Source organism: Apis laboriosa, unplaced genomic scaffold (genome assembly GCF_014066325.1).
Source record: "Apis laboriosa isolate Shangri-la unplaced genomic scaffold, ASM1406632v1 scaffold174_cov162, whole genome shotgun sequence".
NCBI classification, from domain to species: Eukaryota; Metazoa; Arthropoda; class Insecta; order Hymenoptera; family Apidae; genus Apis; species Apis laboriosa.
This window is the reverse complement of record NW_025222156.1, coordinates 170,959-198,458: the sequence shown is the minus strand read 5'-3', so window position 1 is coordinate 198,458 and position 27,500 is coordinate 170,959. Positions and strand designations below refer to the sequence as shown.

The 27,500-nt window shown below is 34.6% G+C and overlaps 1 protein-coding gene across 8 annotated transcripts; it reads left to right on the top strand.

Moving 5' to 3' along the window:
• Positions 1-427: 427 nt before the first annotated feature.
• Positions 428-27,491, top strand: LOC122711620 (thrombospondin type-1 domain-containing protein 4-like). Of its 8 annotated transcripts, none has more exons than XM_043930591.1 (14): positions 428-1,758; positions 7,537-7,889; positions 21,007-21,154; positions 23,676-23,842; positions 23,914-24,007; positions 24,082-24,118; positions 24,197-24,318; positions 24,409-24,538; positions 24,747-24,990; positions 25,186-25,386; positions 25,595-25,756; positions 25,960-26,136; positions 26,273-26,489; positions 26,730-27,491. In XM_043930591.1, the coding sequence occupies exons 2-14, from the start codon at positions 7,836-7,838 to the stop codon at positions 26,864-26,866; spliced, it is 1,890 nt and encodes a 629-aa protein (XP_043786526.1). In that variant the 5' UTR covers positions 428-1,758; positions 7,537-7,835; the 3' UTR covers positions 26,867-27,491. The 8 variants fall into 8 exon arrangements, with proteins under 8 accessions (XP_043786526.1, XP_043786521.1, XP_043786523.1 ...); XM_043930586.1 differs by having other exon boundaries at positions 7,127-7,889; XM_043930588.1 differs by having other exon boundaries at positions 428-1,861.
• Positions 27,492-27,500: the final 9 nt, after the last annotated feature.

Sequence of the window (27,500 nt, the reverse complement as noted above, 5' to 3'; positions counted from 1 at the left end):
TTGAATATTTTTAGAAATGTAAACGGGGAATGAGGCGGTGATTGTGCGCGCTGAATGAAAAGGGAATCGTGGAAATTAATGGAGAACTGTGAATGTAAATTATCATCTATAACTTTTGATTTTCGAGCCGGAGGTTTGTTATTTTAATTTAAAAAAAAAAAAAGAATATTCAGGAAATAATATTTTTACGAAGTTTATTCAAACTTTCAGTTTATTTAAAAATTGGAAAAATTTATTTTCCACGACGAAAGAGAAATTTGGATTTGTGGATACCTTTTTAGAGAATAGATAAGTTTATTTTATATTTTTTCATTTAAAACACGCTATGATTTGAACAAAATTTCTTCATAAAATTATAATTAATACTTTCGATGTTTCGATCATTAATACGTAAAATAACTGATTTAATAAAACATATTTTGCGAAATACTCGTATAAAGCAAAAGTTCAAGGGTGAGAGAAATACCGATAATGTGGGAGGATCTCTCGGTATTTCGTTTCGAACGATGCACACACGTCTCGTGTGGATTATGGGACTAAAATTAGTTAAATCTCTTGTTACCTAGTCAGAAGAGTTTACAAAAAAAAAGCGATCACGACACAACGGTACAAACAAGCCTGTTAAACCGACTATACGTTCACGTAAGCTCCTTTCGCGATAAACAACCATTATAAGAACCACTTAATTCTTTGCTACTTTTACTCCGGACCAGATGCATCGAGTTCGTCGCCAGTGTTAAAAATCCATTATCGAGAAGAAGTACACGCGAAAGAGACAACCTTTTTGCTCCTTTCTTGCATTTTGTCAGAAGAACGAGTTATTTCAGGGTTAATCTTTGAATCCTCCACTTAAGCTTTTTTTAAACTCTTGTTACGTCTCGTGAATTTTTTAAAGTGTTTAACTGTTGTTATGCTGGAATATACATACATTGACAAATTATAAAGAAAAATTGAACCTCTTCGAATCTTTGCATTTAGTTTTTTAAACGTTTTCCGAATATTATAACAGATACTTTCGATCGATGTTAAAAAAAATTACAGATCTCTTGAATCTTCCTCGCTTTTCTATTACAACGCTAACCGAGTTTTATTAAATCTAAAAAAAAAAAGGATCTAAAAAAAGAAAATAATACGTAGTCACCGAAATAAAAAAAACACTAGGAAATAGTCGAGGCTAAAAGCATCCGTTCTCAATTGCTGTTATCCTCGCTTTTAAAAACTTCCATGAGTCAAGCTCTGAAAATTCCATTCCGCTTAATAATTCACCGATTTCCTTCCTCGATCCGCGACGATTTCTACTCTCGATCGAGTGAAAAAAAAAAAAGAAAGAAAGAAAGAAAGAAAGAAAAGAATAAAATGTAGAAGGGGGATGATGGAAAAAAAAATGGAAACAGAGGTGAAACGGAAGGAAGGGATGGGAAAGAGATGAGATCGGAAGCGTGGTCAGGTGACAGACAAAGGTGGAGTCCCCTAAAGCTGCGTTCATAGAGCAGCGCGAGACACACCGCTGTATAAAGTCGATCCTCCACCGACGGGAGCCGTCAGTTCGGCACGACACCTCTGTAAAGCACGACAGAGGAACTCGCTTCTCGGTATTCTGTAACATGCATCACGCTACCGTCGCTGCGGCTTCTCATTTGATCTCAAAGATCTAACGGCCGACAAGTGAATCGCATCGTGAATCTATCGATTGGAATCTATCGTGGACTCGGATTAATCGTGAATCGATCGGCGGAGACGAGATTCGAGAGAGTTTTGGTACGGAAACGTAAACACCACCGAGTCAGGAATAAAAAATATGCTCGATCTTTACGTCGCACGTAAACATTGTGACGACAAGTAATTTCGTTCTAATCTCTTCGTAGGTGATACTTATTTGTGTTAATTGAGTGAATCTCTTGAATATAGTTTATTGATTTAGTTTTGCTCCATGGAGAATTATATATATGGGCATTTAATAAAATTGTTCTGTGATCTTGATCTTGATTAGATTGTAAGAAAGGTTTGCTATGAAATATAGTACAAGTGCATTCTTTTTTTTCTTTTTTTTTTTTTGTCAAACATGAATATAGTAAATGTCATGTTCGTATTTAAATATGCATATATATATATATATGGGGAAACGAGTAATTATATAGTAACATTTGTTATTAGCAATTTAATTTTGTGGATCCAAACATATGGATCTTCTTCTTGTGAAATTTTTTTTTCAAAAATAAAACATGACAAACAATACGTAATATATTAATATTTAGGGTATATACAAAGACTTCGACATTTCGGAAGATAAGGTTCACCTTATTTAACTTTTCCTCCTCTCGTTCTTGTTCAATTGGAATTTTACGATCACCATGACAAATTGATCTCGTGTCTCGAATCTTTTTTTACATCGGTATTGTACCAGATACTAATGTTGGTACACGCTCGACACGATTTTTCTCATCGGCCGGCCAACTTGTCGTTCGAATTCCAACTGTTTAAAGTTCAAAGGTGATCGAATTCCCGTGACGAGCATGAATTTAACACGTATTCCCTCGCCAAGGATGATATTTTATCGTGTTGGAACACGTTGACAAATTGAAAGAGCAAGATTAAGATACGTAAAGAACGTGTCGACGATGGCCCATTAAAGATTCGAATATTTCTGAAAATCGTGGCAAAATTCTGCGAATCGAGCTATGACGTGAACCTCGTCCCAGACATTTATAATCTCTCTCTCTTTTTTTTTTTCTCCTTTTCTCTCATCACGCTGCCGCGACACCATGAGATTATTTTTCTATCACAACGTACGCGGAATCCAAGTTTAAAGCACTTTGTCTGCACACAAATCTAAATTTACGATCCCTTTGACGGCTTCCAAAGCTATTTTCGTGGACGAATGCAAGCGGCCTTGACTTTGTGCCCCTTCTTCGCACGTGAATCTCGTTCTCACGTACCGGAAGAAACGTGAAAACGTAATCACGTAATATTATTTAACCTTCTAACTTTTTCACCTCGATCAAAAGTATCATCCTTGATATCCAAAATTTCCATATAATGATGCAAACCATGAATTTTAATTGAGTGTATTTTCTATCAAAATCATTCTGTTCAAATATCAGTATTTATTATTATATAATCTGTTAACTATTACAACTCTCAATTTCCAGAATTCAATTCGAAGTGTTAAAAAAGTACAAAAAAAAAATAATAATAATAATAAATCCTTTTCCACTTCTGTAAGATTAGAAATAGGTCAAAACAGAAATATTTCAACGTGCCCTTAAATCGAATTCATTGTTTGTTGCAAAATCCTCGATTAATCCATCATCTTGAAAACGTAAAAAGCCCAACTATCAAATATCACGAAGAAGACCTAATTTCTGTTACACACACGATTATCTCATCGGTTCTGTTTGTTGTGAAAATCGTTTCTGCCGATCGGTCATTTCACAAACGCGTATTATTAATAGTTCACGATCCCGATGGGTCGATAATCGTAAAAATAAACGATGGCTCGCGTTATACCGACACTTGCGCAAGTACTTACTTAGATCCATCGGAATGGTGGTATTCTTACAGCCGTGTTCCCTTACTGTAATAAAGTAACGTGGTCCCGTAAACATCGGTTGTGAAAAAAAAAAAAAAATAGACATAGCAATGAATAGTGGAAGTCGTTTGACGAGGCCATTTTCCAATATAATTAACACGTAGATTGGGATTCGATGATTATGTAAATTACTTTCTTGTCTCATAAAATATATATTATTAACGTTATTGAAAGATAAAGTAATATTAGAAAAATTTCTGAAGAAATTGTTACGATAAAATTTGAGTTATAAATTTAGAAAATTAATATTCGGAATATTGAATGGTTGAATGGAAATTTTAATTCTTTCTTGACAGAATCCCAATAAAAATTAAATCGAAATGAGACGAAGCATTTAAATTCACGATAAAAGATACTGTTCAATCTCTAATTTTGAATTTTTATTTTTTTTCTGAAATATGTCGTAAAATTTACCATTCGTTTAAATTATCGTTTCGATAGAAAAAGATTCCTTTCTTGATAATTTTTAAAATTAGCACCAGCATCATCGAAGTAAAGAAGATTAAAACGATCAAAAGGGAAATAATTATTGACGAATAATTTATTGTTAGCGGAAAATACAAAAATTTCTTGCCCAGTTTAATATTTTGTCTCCGCGTTACAACATCGTTGACCGATAGACGGCTCGTTTTCTGAAATGTTGCGCCATGAACGTATTCTGTGGCGCCATTTCGCTCGAATGACATATACAGACAACTACCGAATATACATAACCCATAAATTCATATTCACCCGCAACTCGATTACTTATCGCGCACTTACAACGCTACTTAGAACGTGCAACATTCAACCGGCAATAACTTCCAATTAATATGCACGCGTGTTGCCACCTAAAACTAATAAATAATCGGCTAATAATTTAATTACCTCTAATTTTATTACCACTAAATAATTTCTTAAATAACAAATTCAACAAATCGTGTTTTCCAACTCGATGAACATTCCTAGTGAATATCACGAATAATATTTTAAAATCTAATTGGCTAATGTTCCTCGTAAAGATCGGATAAAATATGTAATCGACTCGAGAATATGTTACCATTTATATAAATTTGTATGGATACAATTTTTCTCCGGATTTTTCTTGTACTTTATTGCATCACGTGTTTCCACGATGCCAATTGAATCTAACACATACACAGTTACTCGAACATAAATTAATTTCGCCAACGAAAAAAAAGAAAAAAAAAAAAGATAGAGCAACACACAAATGTAACCACTTGTAACATAAGTAGCTAACGTAATAATATATTCTATCTTCTACGAAAAATAATCTCATATTTATAGACCAAGTAGCTCATAACTTCTCTATCAAACCGATTTTAAAACGGTGTATTTACGATTTACAAATATCTAAGATTGTAATTCACGCAATCTCTCACTCAATGAATTCAATTTTTTTCCTCATTGAATCGCCGCGATAGAAAGAAAGAAAGAAAAAAAAAAAGAAAAATAAGCAATCCAACGTGTGTGTATATATATATAAATATAACCGAATGTACGTAATTACAGCTCCAATAATTCCGTCTTCTTATTTCCCTCTTGCTACATAAATTCCACGTGTTGCAGCCACACAGCGCCATTCCAATTCCGCAAAATAAACACAAACTAATCCCCTTTGGCCCCGAATACCGGGCCCATAAATTAATCCCCTCTATCCCTATAACAGCGGCACGAGCTCGAAAAACAAGGCTCCATAAACAATAGATCAAAAAATGGCGATAATGTAAACCAGGGGGGGCACACACACGTAATTGAGATCGATCTACTGGAACCATCGACGAGGTTGGCGCCAGCCGATAAAAATGGCGGCTTGTCGCGGGTCGAAACTTTTCATATCGCGCTTACGTTATATACGCGTATAATTGAGAACGAAAGGAAGGATGGAATGCGAGGAGGAGGAGGAGGAGGAGGAGAAGGGGGGATAAAAATATTTTTTTCCGGCTAGCGCCGGCGCGCTTTCAGCAGAGATAATTCTACGTAGGAGAAACGATTACGTTCGACAGGTCGACGCACGACTAATATCGATTCCCGTCTAACGCTCACTAACAACTGGAGCATGAAGGCATTATGTGCGCCTTTATACGTACACACGTGAACGACGGCACCTCTAATATCCAATTTCCTTCGTGTCGCATCATAACTCGTTTCTCACGATGCAAAATATCTTGATCGCGCGTCGAAACGGGCCTGTGTTGTTGCCTATCGGTGCAAGTGTTGCGTGCGTGTTGTAGGATGCGCGTGTGCGTCGATGGCGGTGCTCGTGAGTCGGTCTCGATAAAAAGTTTTATTGGACGGAATCGAGTTTTCGAGTAGCGGATGGTGTACTTAAGATATTGAGGTATAGTGAATAGGAGGTTTCGGAGCCACTCGAAAATCGGTGTCGTTGAATTTCTTTCTTTTTTTTCTTCTAAGAGGGGATAGAGAAGCGTGTTTGGGAAATCGGTTTGATCATTCTTTTTTTTCTTTTGGAGGGGATGGAATGCTTGAAATTTTTTTCTACTTGAGCTTTTTTGTGTGTCGTATGATCGATTTCATGATTCTTCTTTTTTCTTTCGATCTTATAACAAAAAAGAAATGTTTTTGGTTGGAAGATAATTTAGTCGATCATTTTTTGGGAAAATTCTTTTCTAATTGCGTTCTTTGAATCGTTTCAGATTTTCTTGTTTAATATCATAAAAAAAAGAGAAGAAAAATGTCTCGATCGTCTCGGAACAAAACGAGAAACATCAATTTGCCGATAATGTGCGCTGCACCGCGTCATCCGGAAATCGAGGACGCGGCTTAAAAATAGCAGCCGATCCTCCACCTACCTTCAACCGGCATTAAAATATTGTTCAAACGTTGAATATATTTTTTTCCGTCGAGGTGTGCTCCATTCTACAACCGTACAGAAAACGGCGCCTTTCTTAAAACAATCCTAAAAATAGTCGGCGATTTCCAAGACTTTGTCGTTCCGCTTTCTCGATGAAACCGCTCCAAACATTGCCTTGCGTCTGTGTGTTACACGTATTTGTCATTAGCACGTGTCAACTTAATTATCATCAAACCAGCACGTTCACGTCACACGTCCAATTATTTTTATTAATACGACAACGCGTAACAACTTCTTCTTCTTCTTCTTCTTCTTCTACTATTCGTTTCATTATAAAGGAATTCAATCGATTCTCTTACGAAATCGAAACGAATCGATCGTGTAATCCAATCGTGCTCGATATAATAATACTACTGTGTAATTTCACTTGAAACTTATCGATCATTCTTGTCAGCACCAAGTTTTATTAACCAATTTCTTATTGGAAGGAATAATCACGTCCTACGCTCGAGGAAAATGCGTTTCGTGAAACGAGAATGGAAACAGGAGCGACGAAAAATCAGAAAAGGTCATCGATTTATCAGTCTCTTGTAATTATACTTTAAACTATAGCGTCCCATATCTTTTTCTATCCTGCCTGGATCCTAATGGAACAGTGTAAATAATTTCCTTATCTCCGTTATCCTTCTATCCCGGTGTACACTAACGCGATCACAATTTAGATATCTGCGTGGAAATTCCTACGTTGGATAAGAGGTAACCCGAGAAACAATAAATAATATCCGCGTATCGGTGAATCGGTGGAAAAGTTGGCGTGGAAAATTGCCAGGGAAACTGAATATCGTGAGAAGCTAATATAGAAGCTTGAGGTGTGAAAGGTAGAATGGAGATTCTTAAATTCATTAATGTCAGATTTGTAATGTCAGATAGAGTAGGTATTTTATTGAGAAATAGGATAGAGATAAATCTTAGAGATAAGGGATAAATCGAAATTTCTGAATGAAGAATATTATTTATCGTTTAATTTTAAGAACGAAACTAAACTTTGAGACAAAAGAAAAGGAAGAAAAGAAAAGAAATTTGAACCACTTTTTCACTGGAATCTTCATTCGTTATTTAATTTTATTCAAAGATCGGAGGAGGCTCGAAGAAAGGAAACGTAAGTTTTATTAAATTATTGTAATGGTGTGATAAAAGCGATTCGATGGTGCGAGTAGAAAAGAAGAAGAGTGTGTACGAGTGAAATATGGCAACGTGACTTCAATGACAGTCGAGGGAATTAAAACTGAATCGTGGTGTTATGCAAAACGACTGTCGTGCTCGAAAAATGACGAATAATTATTCTCGAAATCGCTTCGAATCTCATCTGGAAGAATATTAATGGGAAGAAGCTTGTGGAAGATGATACGTGGAGCGTGAACCGGAAGAAGAATGTTCTCCAAGATGGATCAAACTGTTCTGCTCTCTCTGCTGATATCATTGACGGTAAGATTTCGAATGTTAACAACCAAGGAACGTCGAAACGTGATTTAACGCGTGTTATATCTGGGTCCAATTTGACTCGAACTTCAATGCCAAACTCGTAGATTAAATTAATGTGCAATCGTTTGGACCGGCTGTTCGTGTATGGAGAGGAAAAAAAAAAGAGGGGGAGGAGGGAGGGAGTAAGTGCGGAGGCGGTGTCTTTGATGCTGATTCAAAGGACTCTCTTCTTTGAAACGCTAGATACGTCATCGATTTTTATGGTACTTTTGTAAGCTTGGCTTGGTTTTGAAATTAAGGAATAAATTATTCAGTCGAGTGTTTTAATTCCGACTGAATATGGACTTGGTAAAAGTTATATATTCTTAGCCAGACACGCTTCCTCTCGACGAGTTTTTATTTTATTCACAAAATTTCAAATTATGATATCACGCTATACAATGGATATCGCATTTAACCATCACTTTTAACTTTATCTTTCGAGATGTGTCTTAATTGATAATAGGTTATATTTCTCTTCTTTCTTGTAGATGAATTATCAGTTGAAAACAAAAATAGTTACACTTTACCATGGCATATCCATGCGTAACATCTAACATTTTATACTTTCAATCGGCATCGATGAAAATTAATTTCTCGATTCCTCAACGCAACGAAGGCCGCCCAGTTGATAACCTCCAACTCGTGCAAGGATATTATAATTTATACCCTGCACGAAAATCGTCATACCGGTCGGCCATCGGAGGTGATCCGTTGAAAGACAAATTAGAGGATATCTGGCGCCTCGTGCTTTAAACTCGTCCGCGTTCTCGGCACATGCTGAAAAGCACGGCCGCGCGCGGCCCCCCTCTTTTTCTTCCCTTTTTTCCTCTCCTCTCTTTCTTCGATTCTTTCCTCCATCCTTCTCTCCTCTTCCTCTTTTTTTCCTTCCTCCTTTTATTTTCGTTTCTCCTCTTGGATCCCGCTCGAGCCGCTCTCGAGAAAACCGACGAGGGCTTACCACCACGGGCCAATAAAAAGTATCACGCGAACGTGTCTCATCCGTGTCACGATGATAAGAGTGACTCTTTTTGGGAGCATCTCTTTATCCGTGCGTGTCACTGAAATTCGTCGAAAGCGTGTCGGTGTATTTCTTCTCGACACCAACAGTCAGAGAGAGAGAGAGAGAGAGAGAGAGAGAAAGAGAGCCGCCAACCTCGAGTAGGAGTTTCTCCGCCAACTTTCTTTCGAGCTTCTATGCTTAAAACAGAACTGGCCGCGCTCGTAAATTAATTTCTCGTGGAGAACGATTTGGTTTCATCCAATCTTTTTTCTTTTTTTTTTTTCTCTCTCTCCATCCATTTTTGTTTGGTCAAGAGTTAGTGCAGTGTCGTTAGGGAAACGGAGGGGGAAAGAGGCGGTAGAAGTTTCCAACGCCTTCTCTTCTTATGTTAGTTATAGAGTGTTAAAAAAAGATGGATCCCCTGGAGATTTATAGACTTGTAAGAGGAGATAGGAGTAGGATTTCTAGTATTCAAGAAGCCATTATCCAGATATTCTCGAAGATTTCATCATCGCAACGATACACTGTATCTTCTCTGTAAGAATAATCTGATATCGAAACTCTTGAAACGTGAAATAATGGGATGATTTGAAAACGATAATAGGTTTAAAATTTAAATGTAACAAAACTGTACGGAATGCAAGCCTCTTCAAATGTCCATTTTATCACCAGTTTATTCGTACCGTACCGTATGAAATAATTCATAAACGTAACTCGAAATAAAATACGACAACACGGCAATTCCTTTCTCGAAACGTACACTTTGCGACAAATAATGAATAATCTCGAACACGAGGTCTGAATACGAGACAAATTTCACGCGGTCTGAAACAGCTGCAAACGCCACGGGACGCGTCCAACGTCCAGATCGGCAAGCCGTGTATTTCGTAAATTCAGCAATGTTTTTCGCGTTGGCTAGCTAATGAATCCTGGTGGCGCTTGTCGTTAGTTTAATCAGCGTTATTATTATCATTTACACGGGCTAACGAGACCTTGTTGTCGTCGAGAAGTTAAATAGTCCACGCGTACACCTTTAATGATCGGCAGTATTTCAAAATTACGACGAATATTTCATCGACGAAACCGTTCAAACCGGTTTTTTCCCCCCTGTCCATTAGGAACTATGACGGATAAAATGACGATCGTACATTGGCGGGGGTCAGATGCGGTTTCGCGTAAAACGAAGATAAATCCTAAATAACAAAGTAGTATGAGTCAGAAATGGTCCGACATTGTGGTCGGTCGTAAAAGGAATTCTCTTTGCCGTTGGTGTAAAAGTAAAGGAATATATTTTTCATGATGTTTCCCGCTTGATAAAGAGGTACAAGCGTCACGATCTACAACAGCGAAGGCGCCACGTTGCGAGGGAAAAATGGTATCCGATTAACGAAGTTATTTATTGCCTACGAATCTAACCACTCCCTCGTTAATTATCATAAGAGATACGTAAGCCTTGTAATGTGTCAATCAAACTTTAAGCTACCGCTTTTTAATGTGTATGGAAACGGGTTAAAAGAGAGATAGAAAATGAAGGGTTGGAAAGAAGTGTATCCATATTTCCGATTCGAGAATACATTTCGACGCGTTGCCGTAACCAATTTATCAAACCATTGATAGTAATTATTGGGTTTATACCGCGTTTGAAATTTACGATCTATTACGGCCAGGTAAATTTTATTAGGCTCCCTATAAATCACACATCGAATCCTAATAAGATTTATAGAAAAAAAAAAAGAAAAAGATTAAAATTTCATTGTGAATTGTATAATGAACGTTCGTACGAATTGTACGTATAAGCTACTTTTCTTCACATCCTATTATTAGTTTGTTTTATCGTCAATTTGCTAGCTATTCTCCATTGTTCTAAGCCTCCGAGGAGAATTGCCAGCCGTAGCGTGACCATTAACTTCATCAACATGTAATAAATCACGAGCAATTCTTCTTTTTCTCGGAATTTATCAACATTTCTTAAGAAACATCCCGCGTGTACGAACTGTTACATAACGAATCACAATGATCGGAAAGACGCAACTTTTCCAGGATGAAGGCGTCGTTTGGCTAACGATCGATCATAAAGAAAACAAGCAAGACGTGCTTTCATTTTACGACGCGTGTCTGTCGTAAATAACGCGGTTTAATTGTGGCTGATTTTTCCCTCCTCTCCCGATGAGCCGAGACTCTTATGCTATCCCCAAGGCTTGTCTAGGAAGTGCCACTAGTGCGCACGAAACGCATTCCACCCGTTAAATGCTGCGGATAGCGCGTATTCTTAGATCGGCCAAGCAGATTTGAAGCGGATTTGAACCGTGTTTGACCGATTCAGGAAGCGTATGTGAAGTATCCTCGATCCAAATTTCGTTTTTTGTCACGTTTCACAGAGTCGAGGATCCTTCATTAATCACGAGGATCGAGATCCATCACTTATCGCCCACGTCGCTGCTTGAGATTGTCTATGCCACTTAGAGGGAACATCTTCTTCTTGGTATAGTGTGAAATAACTTTGCCGTGTAATGGCTTTTGGTAGAGCGCGTTGGAGTTGATTTTTTTTTTGATGTTTGGAGGATATTATCTTCCTTTGTGAGTAGGAATCCCTTTGTGGAAGTAATGGAAAGTGATCTTTTGAGGAATTTGACAATTAGAGGGAAAATTAATTCGAGGGAAATTTCTTCATCTTAATGATTCAAATTGGATAGATGAAATTTAGATTCTCGTATGTCTTTGACGTTGAATGTAGAATTAATCGACAATGATCGTTCAAAATAATAATTATATTCAACATTTATCGATGTTGAACGATCCGATCTTTAAAGATCATAGATGCGTAAAGTCTGATAGATCGAATTAAAACCATGAAAAATCTTCTATCACCGCTAAATAATCCAGGAAGTTTCTAGTATTTCAACATTTTCCTGTTTTTATGTACACGAGACAGGCATTCAAGGCAGGTATTGTAATAAATTATAAGTGTTTTTCAGCTTCCTGTAAATGTCTCGCATTTTACTTACAATGATATTTATTTCTCGTCGCCAGATACAAAAGGTTGCAATAATAGAAACATTTTTACGCCAAAGAATATGAATTTTTAATCGTTCAAGTATATTTCGGAATAATTAACTTAAACATTGTTGAACATTGTTGATCATAAATTCACGCTGGATTGTAAATCTCTTCTTTAATAAAACTAGGCGAAAAGAACAATAATTTGCATTGCGTGGCGTGGCGTAATTGCATGATAATTCAGTTGAATAAATTTATACCTTGACCTTGGTTGAAAAATATAAAATGTTCAACTTCGCTCGCGGTGTACCTAATTTCTAAATTAAATTTTCCTCTCCTCGACTCGAACGATCGCTTCGCTTTTACGCGCACGTTTTAGTCGACTGACAGTAGGAAGATATTTATTCATGGGCCATCAGTTTCGTGTCTCGTCTCCGTCTCAACGTTGACACGCGTTTAGGTGCGTTTAGTGCAGGGTCATGATTACAATCATTCGAGTTTCTATTGGCGCACTCCATTGACAGTTCTCACTCTCTTCGATTTTCTTCTTTATTATTTTTTATTTAACTTTGTCGATTTTATCCCACTCAAGTTTCTTGTTATTATCTATCTCATTTTTTAACAATTTCCTTTACTTCAATATTGGAAAAAGTTTCACGCTCTCTTTCGCACATTCTCATTTTTATTTTATTCCCATATATGGAACGTTGAAAATAATACTTTTGGAAGTTTAAAATTTTTTAAATATTAACAAATTATTACCTACTATTATTATCATATGGCGATATAATGGCGATATTAAAATTCAAGCAGATTCGATTAACGTCAAAGTACTGATTTCCACGGATTATATAGCCGCATATCTTTCAAATGGTGTCCGGTTGCACGTACAAGATCCTTCTCGATTAGTCGAGTATGCATTTCAAGATTGCACAAGAGATTCTAATTAAGCAAAAACCAACCTTAATCGACGCTAATCCACGATTCGATACGCTCATCTCACCTCTGTCTTTCGTTTCTTTCGCAATTTTAAAACACAAATTTCAATCAAAACGTCTTCTAACGAATAGAATCCTCAAGAGAATTATCTTCCTTAAGGTCGATTAAATACTTATCCATTTCTTCGGCAAAGACAAAATCCCACTCGTATTTACGTACTTAAAACAATACTTGATGAATCTTTCGTTAATCTTTATACGATACCAAATATTATTCCATCAAAGGATTATACTTAATTTTTAAATGTATACACAATATTTCCTTCGCGTTATATCGAACGGTTCCACTCAGAGACAGATGTATATATATATATATATATATATATTCACGAGCAACGTTCGCGTTTTCTTTTCACCTTTTTCCAACTATCTTCGACGAAATGGCATCCACGACGACATTCGACTTCTCGAAGGATGACGATGCACGTGACCGCGCTTATTCGCCGGCTATCGGTTCTGCTTTCGCGTCTCATCCCTTTCTCATCCGGCGCATTACGAAGCGTGCACGCGTAACCGGCGCCAGGGAGCAGGTTGCAAACGCCTCGAGTTTCATTGCTCGCGCCAAGCGGATCGTCTCGAAACGGGCGGGAAGAGCGAGACGTTTAGACGCGCTTCGCCTTGTCGGACCACCGTGAAAAAGCATTTCGAATTCGCCTCGGAATCCGGTCTTATCGAGAAAAGTCAATTATATCCGGCGCGGAGAACTGGTTGAGGAGTTGGCGGGAGGGGAAAAAATGGAAGGAATTCCTTGAAACCGTGAAACGTTTCTGCGAAACATTCCGTGAAACGACTTGCGAAACACTAGGAATTTAGATATATTTCCCAGTGTATTTTTTTCTTTCTTTTTCTTTGTTTGAGACTTGGCTTTGAAGTTAAATTTTTTCTCGCCCCACTCCCTTCGATTTATGATCGTTCTGATCTTTGTATTTATTCGATTGATAGCAAAAACGGAGAGCATAGTTCCTTTCCAATAATAATATTTTATTGGAACTGGTTTAGGGAGCGTTGAATGATATTAAAAGGCATATTGTGTCACAATTTAAATGTACATTGTCCTTTTAGGAATATGGAATAGAGAAAATAAATTCGTAGAAAATATAAAGTATATCGAGAAAGATAAATATGAAAAGATTTGTTTCGATCATCAAAGAGAAAAATAAAAACACGTACGATGATCTTGAAAAATCTAGTACACGTAAATGTGACAGATAAATAGAATTTTTTTAATTTCTTAGAGATAAAGATAGATTCAGAACTAGATAGATATGAAATAAAAAAAAAAAATAAAGATATAGTATATGTGATTGTATAATTAGCGCTTTAATTGCGATAATTGATCTACCCTTGATAAGAAAGATATTAAGTTAAATAAGAAAACTTTAAACTTCTAAGCTACATTACTGAACTACCTTTGTAACCGGTTTCTATCGAACTTCTTTGAGTTAAATTTATATCCTCTACAATGAATTTATAAAATAGAATGAAAAATTGCTTACTAGATATTGTTGAGAATATAATATCATAATTTATTGTGACGTTAACTGGAAATCTTTGTGGATATAATAATTTATTACGTAATACGTTACACGATAACAAGGTCTTCATTATGATAATGTGTAGTTAATACCAGTTCGTGGTGTCTGGAACAACTCTCGTTTATTGAAATAATAATCTACATAATATGATTAAATCCAGACACCCATTCATACTTCTATGCAATATTTCTATTTTTTTTACTTTTCTATCGTAAAATTAAATATTAAATTAGATACGTTCAATATCTAATCTGCAATAATCCACGTTTCGCAACTTCACTTTTCTATCAATGTTTCATTCATCAATTTTTTCAACCCGAAAATGTATCTTTCATACACAAAGCTTGATATTTGGTTCAAATTTATAAATTTTGAAAGATGCATTAGAACAGCGTTTGTACAATTATTCACCCGTCAGAAATATAGACGATAGAACGTGAACGAAGAGGTCAGATTTTCATATTTCATTGTGGATACGACGATGATCGGTGCCGATAACACCGTAACATCAGAATCGAGTTCGACGTTTATTCTTGTTACGTTATTTTCGTGGACACTAGAGCTGTTTAATCCCCGTCGTGAATCTGAAACATAATGTCGAACGTTCCTCGTGGAACCACGATGATTCATTCGGTCCTCTTGAAGCCGATTATTAATTAGCCGCTTATCTTAATGACTTTACATCACTTTCGCTCCTCCCCTCCTCTTTTTTTTTCTTCTTTCGATGTTGAACGCTCGTTACGATATAAGCTTCGATCGTGACATTTCCTTGCAAAATTACGCGAGAATTTTTTCTTCTTTCTTGAAAAATTTTGCCACTTTAAATTGAATTGATTCAAAAAGATTGACAAGATAATTAAATTTGACGAAGGAAGAATGATCGACTGCCTGGAGTAAAAGTTGCATTGACCAGGCTTTAATTATCATCCGCGTAAAAATAAGATTGTACATCATCGGTTACGACACCATAATAAAATAATATTTAAAGTAGGTTAGCAGTACTAGATTCATGCTGTTTAAACAATATTCGAGCGGCGAAACTAGAATTTTAAAACAAATCAGGTTGTGCTACAAAAGACGAAGATTTATGGTGTTTAAACGATATTCGAATCGCGACATCCATGAATTTAATTTTATATTCAAACATATCATTCCGTTCCGTTTACACACTTCATAGATAGATTAAAAAAAAAAAAAAAAAAAAAAGAAAAAAAAATAGACAGATAGTATTTCTCTTCCTACGATGATGAGATACGTTCTATTTTTACGTGACCAGTCTATTGGCCACGAATAACCCTATTGGATCTAAAGAATCTTACGTGACCGGCATAACCTGCGTTCAATTAACTCGTAATTGTGTAAGACATTAACCTGTACGACACTGTTTGATTACATGGTTAGTGTGTTAATGCTTCGTTTACTTTCTAATACGGATTTAATACACTGCATCAACCTAAATATCACTTGGTTATATTCTCATTAACTAGCTAAAAATATCGATCGTTTTAATATCTTTATCGGATTCTACACCACTACGCGGACAACACGATTGTTCTTTTATCGAAAAATAATAATTGCCGATGAAAATCAATTAAAAAAGAACATATTGAAAAAATTTTCCTCGTTTTACTACCGTCTTACTATCCTCGAGAAAGTGCAACAATAGTCGATAAACGCGTAGATACATAAGAAGTTGAATAAAAATATTCGTCACGCTGATACGAAAAGGGCCGATTGTCGATTTCGAATCGAATCTAATGTCGCGCGTGGTTTCTGAACGGACACAACGTATACGCGAAATGCAAACTGCTTTATCGCAGTGTAAACACCTGGTGTGGCCTCGTAAATGTTGTTGGAAAGAATTACAGCTCGCTTATAACGAGTTAACACGCACGACGTAATTTAATGTGCTTTAACACCTCCACGGATTTATGCTACCCATTGCATGCAAGGTACGAATGCATACGCGCGTGTGTATTTTTGTAAAAAGTACCGGCGGAAACCGCGACGCGTGTGCGTACCACGTACGTGCACGGATGTCGAGCATACGGGTCATTGTGGCACCCGACGTTTATTTCAAGTCACCATCGCGACGCTATAAATTTCACTGTTACATTTTTGGTCGTGTGATGAACGGCTGTTCCATAAACTCTGTCGTTAATGAATGGTGAGGGTGTGAGACCGAGGATGCAATTTGCGATAAAGGAAGTTTAACCTTATATACCATTCTTTTCTCAAAACTAATCTTTAATCTATTGGATACGTTAATTATATCGTGAGGATGGAAAGGAAGGAATGAACAGAATCACGACTTGTGAACCGTAATTTTTCGAAATTTGCATAGAAATAAAATACGCGTGAGAAAATAATTTTCATCTCGGTGAGAAGTTAGTTCAAATCAGAGCACTCTCTGTCAAAAGAATATATTCGATACACCATCGAGTCTTTCGGAAGTGAATTATTACCGTCACCGTCTACGTAATTAAGGGATTCCATAAATTTCTTCGCGATCATAATCCCACGGATTCGATCGTAATAAATCAAGACCTTCGTCATAAATACAAATCCTAGATAACAATCGAAGCGAGATAACATTAACGTCCGATTATTCGGAGATGGCGGCTCGATATATCGTTGATATCGAGGAGGAGAGGAAACCTGCTTCACGTGGTTTGACATTATCGAACTGTAATCGAGACCCCGTTCTCGCGGCTCGTATTGTTCCCTTATACAGGGCCGATTTATAAATTCGCTCATGCGATATTCATACAATTAATATTGGCCACGGTACGCCGTATAAAAGGCAGAGTAACTTGACATTCATCCCCGGTTAATCCAATCAAAAAGCCGAGGAGTGTCAGTTTGGGCGCGGCTTTATATGCGCGTTACTGATTAGCTTTTTTACCGAAAAAAAGAAATGTTCAGCTCTGGCGGATATCAAGGACATCAGACTGTTGGACATCGTTGGAAAATTAATCGGAAAGTTAATTGAGCGATCGATTAAGAACGAACGAGAAAAAAAAAATGTTTAATTTAACGAACAATAATGGATAATAAAGATCGATGATGAAAATGTACATCGAATTCGTAAAATTCTCTTAACGCCTCTTCTACGAGCGATCGAGTAACATTCTTGACGCATTAGCCGAGCCGAACGCATTTCCAAATTGCCAAACTGCGTACCGAAATAGAAACGAATTTTCAAGAAAGCTATCACGGCACTATTAATCGTCCAATCAAACGGTAGTAATAGATACGAATAGTTCCAGATCCGACCTGAATCACTATCGAAGCACTTGCTCCTCGTACGTGGCCATGTGGTCTTCTCTGTAATTTATACTCGTCTTTCGCGTCCCATATACCGATTCTACGCCCATGTAACACTAACCCACGTACGGATACTGTATAAGCAATTTAACATACAATCCCTTATCATCTTAATCTTCTTCAGCTTCATCAACCGCGAGAATAGGATATACGTCGGGCTCTATACACCATCACAATACACTTCGAATTTCCTTTCGCAACGTATATTTTCAACTTATCAATTTCCAGCCTACTGACTAATAGGAATTATTATTATATACATGTCTTTGTTGTTGTATATACAAGATATACGCAACGTGTACATAAGTAGAGAGATTATTTCCGAGAAATCGTCGCGATTTTTCTTAACCATAGTTGATCAAAGTTGCGAATAACAGTTTACAAGACACGAATATTAATCGTATCCGTCACGCTGCAACTCGTGTTATAAATCTTTAAACAATTCTTCTTCCATGGATTTTTTCCAATTTTCTTTGATAGAAATAATTAATCGCCGATGTTGGAAAATATTTATCTTGATTTATACCCTTTGTGCCACCACGTTGACCACGTTAACGTTTGTTCCTGACAAATGATAAATTTCTCATAAATTTGTAATAATAATAATGAAACGAATAATTGCGAGGATATTAAACGAATATTGAACTTGTTAATTAGATTGATGGATAGGAAAATTTGATTAAATATAGATAATTTGTGATCTATATTCCAATCGACATCGTACGCGTGTATATACATAAATATATATTAACATGTTAAATTACAATAATTGTAATTCGTTATTATTTATTCTATACAAAACAATCTCTATTACGACTTTATTAATATACTCTATATTAAACAATATTTTCCTAGTCAAGAAATAACATCCAATTACCATATCTTTTCGAATATTCATAATTCAATTGATAATAAAATTAAATTTTTTACTAATAAAATTGAAAATTTAAAGAAAAAATATTGAATTTTTAAGTTTTAAAGTGTCAATATAAAGTTTAATAGAAGTATTTTTTGAAATAACCCAAAGAAGATTCTAATAATCAAAAGCTTCTCTAGATTTGAGAATCTTTTATATATGTTAACATGATTTTAAATTTTATCTTAAGAAAAAGAGTATATAGGTAGTTGGATGTTGACATAATGATTAATGGAAGTAACATAACATAACTTAAATAAGCTTTCAATGACCGTTAGGTGGTTCTTTGATTGTCTGGATCACCCATGAAGAGATCCATGATTCCGGTGCACTCGACTTGTCGCGATTCACAGAACGACAAAGTGCAGCTGGCTTTTGGACACTCACGAAGGAACGCGACGTGGCTAAATTTATTTCTTGACAGCCATAATTTCACCACGGCTCTACACACAACCATATGCCTCGACGTGTTATGACTTACTAATTCGCGTCGCAGATTCGAAATTTACTTCGATCCGATAACGACCTCTGTTTACACAAATTTCATGCTAAGTAACCACGTGTGTAAATATTGTTTCTGTTTCTTAGAATTCTTTGAGTGATTGGGTTCAACGAATTTGTGGTATAAGAACGTATCCACTTCCACGAGTAAATAAATACACGAATGGAAATATTTTGATAGATTTCCTTTCGTTTATATTAGAATCTCGAAATTTTATTTGAAATTGTATTACGTATTATATTATAATTTTGATGCCGTGATTAATCGTAACGAGTATCAAATTAGTTAAAAAATAAAAGGCAAAAATCAAAATGTTTGTTTAATTTTTTTAAAATAGTTGAATATAATAAAGTTTTTAATAACATTTTATTATTAGATTTATGTATTTAAAATATATTCAAATATTTGATTGATATAAAAAAATATCTCACGACATATTTTAAATGTCCCTATATGCTCTATATTACAAGACTATTATATCGATACAAATATTACGAAACGAAATTTCGACTTTTCGTATAACGTAAAAGAACGTGAAAAGAAATTAAAAATTTTGTCATCAAAACCCAATCAGGTTATAGAGGAAACCATGCCGTTAAAATTATTTTTTCATTCATCTCGATATCTCAATCGGTTCCCGAGATATAACGATTCAAAGTTTCACTAGCGTAGAAATTATGAATGGACCGCGATCCACTGACCTATATTTTTTCCTGGAAATGCATGCTATGTTCTTCCAAGAATTGCATACAACGTTTTTCCAAGAATCGCGTCTGTCGCTTGTCTGCAGTTTAGGATAGGTCAGTGAGACGAGGTGCGAGCAAAAGATCCGAATAAAAAACAAGGATAGTAATGGTAAATGATTAAAAATTACAGTTTTTTTTACATGACGATATCTTGGGAACCGGAAGTCGTATCAAGATAAATCAAAAAGCGTTTTAAAGAATAAGATTCTATCTTCTAATAATCGTTCATTCGTTGACCGAAAATTACTATCTTCGGAATTACAGCAGTTCAAAGTTTTTCTAATTTTAATACGTTTAACAGGATATAAAGGAAATGATTAAAAATTACTTTTTTTTTTATTTGATATTTCGGGAACCAAAAGTTGTATTGCGATAAACGAAAGAGTGTTTTAAAGAGCAGATTTCATGTTTCCAATAATCTTTTACCCGTTGATTAAGGATTATTATCTTCAAAATTATATCGGTTTAAATTTTTCCTAATTTTAATAAGATTTAATCGAGTTTTGAAATAATTACGTGATAATTATGTTTGTTTTTGAAAGAATATTATTTATCTTATTAATGATATATTAATATATTGATTTGTTGTTATTTTCTTGTTAATTTTTTATCGTTATGTTGAACATTTATTCATTGGATGCATCAAAGTATATTTCAGCGTAAAGAATAGGGTTTGTGGAATTTAAAAAAAGGTATTGCGTCAACAATCGACCCAACCCGATAACAAAAATCAAAGATATTGATCACGTGTACCAATGTGCTGCAGTACAAGCAATGTGCTTGACAAAACGAGCGTAACGCTTTCCATTATTTTTGTCAGTGGATTTTGATTGCTTCCTCGTCGAGAGTGTGCAAATGTGTTATTACTTCCGTGTGTCATTTCTATTTTCTTTAACAATGCGTTTTGTCATCTTTCGATCATCCTTTTTTACTTTTATTCTATTATCTCAATTGTTGCACTAGCTAAATTGAAAATAATATAAAATAAAATAATACAACACTCTTAATGTTTTCAATTTCGAAATAATAATTAATTTCAAACTTAATATGTTCTCAGTGTTTTCTAAATTCCTGCGATGGACATTTAATCGATGGGATTTTCACGGAGCCGACCTTGGAACGGGGTTACAATTTGGTTGCCACGGTTCCTCGTGGTGCTGTGGTTTTGAACGTGACACAATTACGTCACACGGAGAATTATTTGGGTAAGAAGGCATATATTTATCGTACTGCATCATCAGACAAAAATACTCGTACACAAGAGAAAATCTTCTCAACTTAAATGAACAATGAGATAAATCTTGATTTATAAAATGTATTGTATAGTATGCAAATTCGAAAATGGTTCCACAAATTTCTTTTATCTTTTTTTTTTTTTTTTTTTTTTTATAAGATTCTTGCAAAATAATGAATCCGACTTTCCTTCATTTCTTGCTGACATAACAAAATAATAATAATAATAATAAAATAAAATAATTAATTTTAGTAAAAATATGAAGATAAAAGGAAATAAGGAAATAGTAAAAAACGAATGAAAGAAAGTTACAAGTAACTTTCTTGGATCAAGCTTATACATAGAATTTCGTTCGAGTATAACAAAATGATTCTAATGTATTAGTAAGCAAATTATTGTCGCGAGGATATTATTCACGATCACAAACAATCAGTTGTATTTGTTCATAATGCTTCTTTATTATCAATGCGAAGAATTCATCCTATTCGAGGCGTATTCTTGGCATCAACCCTTGCATAATCTCTAATGTCTGTACACGCATTAACTGAACATAAATTAAATGCAGTAGCCATTCACGTGACACACAATACGTGATCACAACTTCGTCCTTTGATTCGTTCTGACTCTGTGATGGTATTAAAATATATTTAACGATATAACCTGTTCGATATTATATAGATTTTATTGAAATTTCTTTTATAATATTTCTCATTTATTCTGAGATTGTTGAATACAATTTTATTGTAATCATAAAGGATTGTTTAACGATATACACGTATCGTCATAATGAGTAATCAATTGCTTTTATAGTTTTATGTAATAGTCATTAAAATATCTTGTTTTTTTATTTATAATTCAGGAGAATTATATAAATCCATATATATTTTTGTATAATTTTATTTTAAGATACATTGAGCAATATACTTGATTTCAAATTATATATTTGTTAATAGAATTGAACTGAAAATGAATTTTTTAATTAGTTTTCTCTCTTTGTCATGTCATCTCATTATTTTATTTAGAAACGAGAATATTTATTTTCCAAAATTAATGAAACTTTTTATTCTTCATTTTGAAAATTCTCACTCTCTATTCTTAGTTTTTACACGTTCACTTTTCTTGAACCACATCCAACGTGAATAATATAAATCGATACGGTCGTAAAAGCGATCATATGAACCTTTGCGAACTGTAATTCTTGCCTAAACGATCGCAGCCAAGATTTTCACAATGGATCGAATGGGTCGATGTGTCATAGATCTTTAAAGAAGATTACATAGCGGATATTATTTTTATTCGATTACCCATTCTTTAGCGCTTGGTGAAACAACCAGGTAGGTGTGAAGTAATGCGAAACGAATCGAAGGTATTCATAACGATGTGATTAATTATATGTATGTAACATGAATCCTCGAAGTTGATTTCGCAATTGTGTACATGCAATTTACGACAATTTTTCGAAAATTTTATTAGTCGTAAAAGTCGTTACATGGCTGTTCATTTCGTGGTAAATTTTTAAATAATTTCCATTTTGCGAACTATTTGTGGAGAGCTTAAACGTGCGAAAAATATTTAGAATGCATTTAAAAATACATAAAATAGAAATATAGTAAAGTATTTGAATAATTTCTAGATTGGAAAAATGTAAAAGTGTAAAAAATTTAAATTAGAATAAATTTAAATTAGAATAAAATTCATGATTAAATTTCGTAAAAATAATCTATCTTTTATACTTAGAAATTTAAATTGCCTTGATGAAAAAGATCATTGATACAAGTTTTAAATTTACATAATCAATTACAGACAAAAAAAGAAAAATTATATCAATAAAACAAGCTATCATTATTAACTTATTAAAATGGGAATAACTTTTACATAGAAAAGCAATCTAATAAATTATTCCACGTATTTCTATTTTTTTTTAAATAAATTTTTATTTAATTGTATGATAATTAAACAAAGTTGATAGATTGTATCACTCTCCGTTTGTAAAATGAAACAATTTGCATTCACGGCTAATATCAAGATAGTATTTCGTTTAACTAGGCTCGAAGGGAGTTGAAAGACACATAGCGGCTATCCAATGTGCACGTCATCCGCTAAATGACTCGTCTATGCCTTCAATGTATCGTATCGCGCAATTGCGCCCGACATTTCTCGCATGCAAACCCGTGAATGACTCTCCGTTTCCGTTTCATTATCCGAATCATTATCCAAGCTAACTTTGAACGCGCGACAATTACGCGAAATCATTATCGACGGAATGATCTGAATCTTAATGTAACACCACGTATCAATGTTTTTACATTTTATTTATGCATTTCGATTGTTGTGGAAAGAAAAAATACATTGGACAATACATTGATAACGAGATATCTAATTTTCTTTATTGAAAATTATACGTAGGATGGAATGAAATTTTGATAAATTGATAAATTCTACTAAGGATTGATTTCTAATAATCCTGCTTTTGATTTTAATATTATTTCTAGCGGTCAAGTTGCAAGATGGTACCTACGTGTTCAATGGGAATTACAGCATAAGTCTGCCTGGTAAGTATCAAGCAGCAGGGACTAGTTTCGTCTACGTTCGTCAAAGTCCTCAGAATTTGGAAAGTTTCTCTGCCATTGGCCCGTTGGAAGAGCCCATTGATGTTATGGTAAATAAATTATAGCAAATGGAAATAAATAAAACAACAAGAAGATATATTCAAATATATTTTCGATTCAGGTTTTATATCAAGAACCGAATCCCGGGATTGTATATCGATACGTCATCCCCGGAAGTGGAGTATCTCCGAGTTCTCATCTTGGACATAAGACGGGTATACAATTATTCCTTTAAATAGACGAGAATAAAATAACAATAATAATTAATGTACAGAGAGTTCTATTTCAGTTTCTAGCAAGGCTGGTGAAGCTATTCCTCACAAGAAGTAAGAATTCTTCAACATTCGAACATTTTTTTGTCTTCGTGCCTCGTTATCTATTAACAAATATTCATTATTCTATAGAATAGAAGCCGGTTCTAATATCAATGATGGAACGCAAACATATCTTCCAAGACGGTACAAGAAAAGAAAATTCTTTTGGAAACCAAGCGGTTATACCGAGTGTAGTAAAACTTGTGGTGGAGGTAAAGAGATATTTTTAGAAATTATATTTTCAAGTTAAATATATGAAACAAACATCTTTCTTTTTTATCTGTTGCAAAAAAAAAAAAAAGGTACTCAGATATTGAAGTACGTATGCACGAGGGAACACACACAGACACCTGTGCCTGAAAAGAGATGCCACGCGTTAGAAAAACCGCGAGAAACTCAAGTACGATGCAATACTACACCTTGCCTACCCAGGTGAATAGAATTCCACGCGTTCAATTGAAAAAAATATATTCTTCCATATATATCGTGCACTCTTCTATTCCTTAATTTAATAATTTTACGCCTTTATTGTTTCAATATTTTAATACACATTTAATGTGTATATTCTATTTAATTTTAGAGATAATTTTATTTGACATACAAATTTTAATCGTGAATTATTTGAATAAATTTGATAAAGATGGAGAGCAGGCCCGTGGAGCCTTTGTTCGGTTACCTGTGGTAGCGGTACGCGTTCCAGGAGCATAGAATGCGTACAAGAAATAACAGCATCATTGATAATGAGAATAGCCGATGGCGCCTGCGTGGAGCCTAATATCCTTCCTACTTCCGAGGTTTGCGAAATGCCACGCTGTGAACTCGAATCGAAGGTAGCACCAACAACATTACCGCCTCCGCAATGGAGCGTGGGCATATGGTCCACGGTATGTTTCTCCTTTATCCAATAAAATTCAAAACGAAACCTACACATATATATATATATATATAAATCTATATACATATATATAATAAACAATCGAGTAAAGAAAGAAAAGATAAAAATCATAAATAATACACGTTTATTAAGATATATTGTGCGTAATTATTTCGTTTTTTTTTCTTTTTTTTTTTCTTTTAAGTGTTCCACAACTTGCGGTCCAGGTACAAGAACAAGGAGTGCAACGTGCGTGACACAAGGCCCTACGTGTAATCTTGCAGAAAAGCCTATTACTCAAGATGCTTGTGATTTAGGATCGTGTACCACTAAATCGCCACAAACGAATGCTATTTTCACGAGAATCGAAAGTTCACAGTGGTTGTACACTGAATGGTCCGAAGAGGTAAGAAATATTATAATTTTATGATTATTTTATGGAACTTTCTTAACATTTTCTAAATTTGTAAATCGGAAATTTAAAAGCCTTATGAAGAAATAAAAAATATTTAATAATCGACTTAACACTTAAAATTAATTATTTTCTTTTTCTTCGTCGTTCTATACAGAACGTGTTTTAAGGAAAATATAGTATTTTTTATTAATTTCTATAGTGTTCCGCCGAATGTGGAGTCGGTATGCAAACGAGAAAGGTGTTCTGCGAAAAAGATCCGGAGGGAGAATTTTGCGACCAATCGACAAGACCTGAAACTTCAAGAACCTGTTCCAGCAACAGAACCTGTAGTGGACAATGGTTTACGGGACCATGGACCGCGGTAGGTTCAAATAACATAAATAAGAAAAATAATAAAGTTAATAGCGAATTAGATATGTTTATAGTTTAACTAGTTTTACTTACGTGAAAATCTTAAAAATTATACACCATTTTTACCATCTCTAAAAAGAAAAGATCAGTTCAAACTTTAAAATTTAATGTTTTAAATTTTAAATTTCAAATAAATAATACCTTTTCCTCTAGTGTTCCACGGAATGTGACCAAGGAGAACAAGTCAGAGAAGTAGCCTGCATAACTACGCTTCGTGGATCTCTTCGTGTTGTTCTCGATATGAATTGCCCTGCGAACAAACCGGAAAGTCGAAGATCATGCACCGCTCCACCATGCACATCCTCGTGGTTTATATCGGACTGGACAGAAGTAATTTAAATTCTTCGCTTGCGCATTTTAAGATTAAATTAATCTTCTGTACAGTTGACAACTTTGAAAAACGTGTAACCACGAAGAAAAAAATTCATAATTGTTATTGTAAATTATTTCTCACGCTATTTTTTAGTGTTCCCGATCGTGCGGAAAAGGCGTTCAAAAGAGAGAAGTAAAATGTTTGAACAGAGAGGGCCAGATACCGGAACACCACGAGCTCCATTGCAAAGAAAAGGATCGACCTATATCTCGACGAACTTGCAATGACTATCCTTGCAAGGAGGACATGCACAGATCTGAGAATCATCACACTGTCCTGCAAGTTCAAGACGATCCGGAAATCTCAAATGGTATTTCACATGGCATTTCCTCACAGAAAGTATCTTTTTAATCAAAAAAATTTTAATTTTCTTTAACGAGACATTCGTTATATTGCATTGCAAGAAAACTACCTTATCTATTTAATAGATTTTTAAATTAAAGTGATCAATTAGTGGATTCAATTGGACAAGATTTATTTTCTTTTTTGTTACGAATTCTTTAATCTTTGTAAATTATATTAAAGACTTTTGATAATTTTTTACTTTCAGTTCTCGAAGAAAATCCACTTTGCAAGGACAGTACATCTAACTGCAATTTAGTGGCACAAGCTCGGCTCTGCAGTTACCAGTTTTACCATCAGCTGTGCTGTCAATCGTGTTCCAGAGCTAAGCAAGATCTCGAATGATGATCTGAAATTCTGTCGATCAACCAAATGTATCGTAAATGGAAATTTAAAGCATCGATGATTAATCGAATCATTGAACGTAACCTTATGATATTATACGTGTCGTAGAATTACTTACCCTTGCACTGCCTGATGAAACATTTTTAACGCCAAGTTTTATGTATAGAAATGATATTAGATATTAGATCTCTAAAAGAAAGTAATAATGAAATATAATTGTTATTATAGATAATCCATAGGTTTATGAATAAGCTTGAATAAACTTTTATAAAGATTAATAAATTATAACAATTGTCAACGTTTTATAATGTTTTGAAAAGTAGGTTATTTATCGAATTATATACGTAGCTTTAATTGTAATTTTATAGAAATGATGGTATTAATGAATGTATAATTATTTATGATTGATCTATCTGTGAAAATCGTTCGAGCTTTTTATTTAATATTACGGAGAAAGTAAGTATTAGGTTAAATTAAAATGAAAGGAAAATGTAAATTTTAATACTCAAAAGAAAATTTACGAGATCGTCGACGAGAAATTATAGACTGATCGCATAATTAACATAACATTGGCATTTAATTTGTATTATTTTCCATAGTTATTATTCGCTATAATAAAGTTTATGCTTTCTAT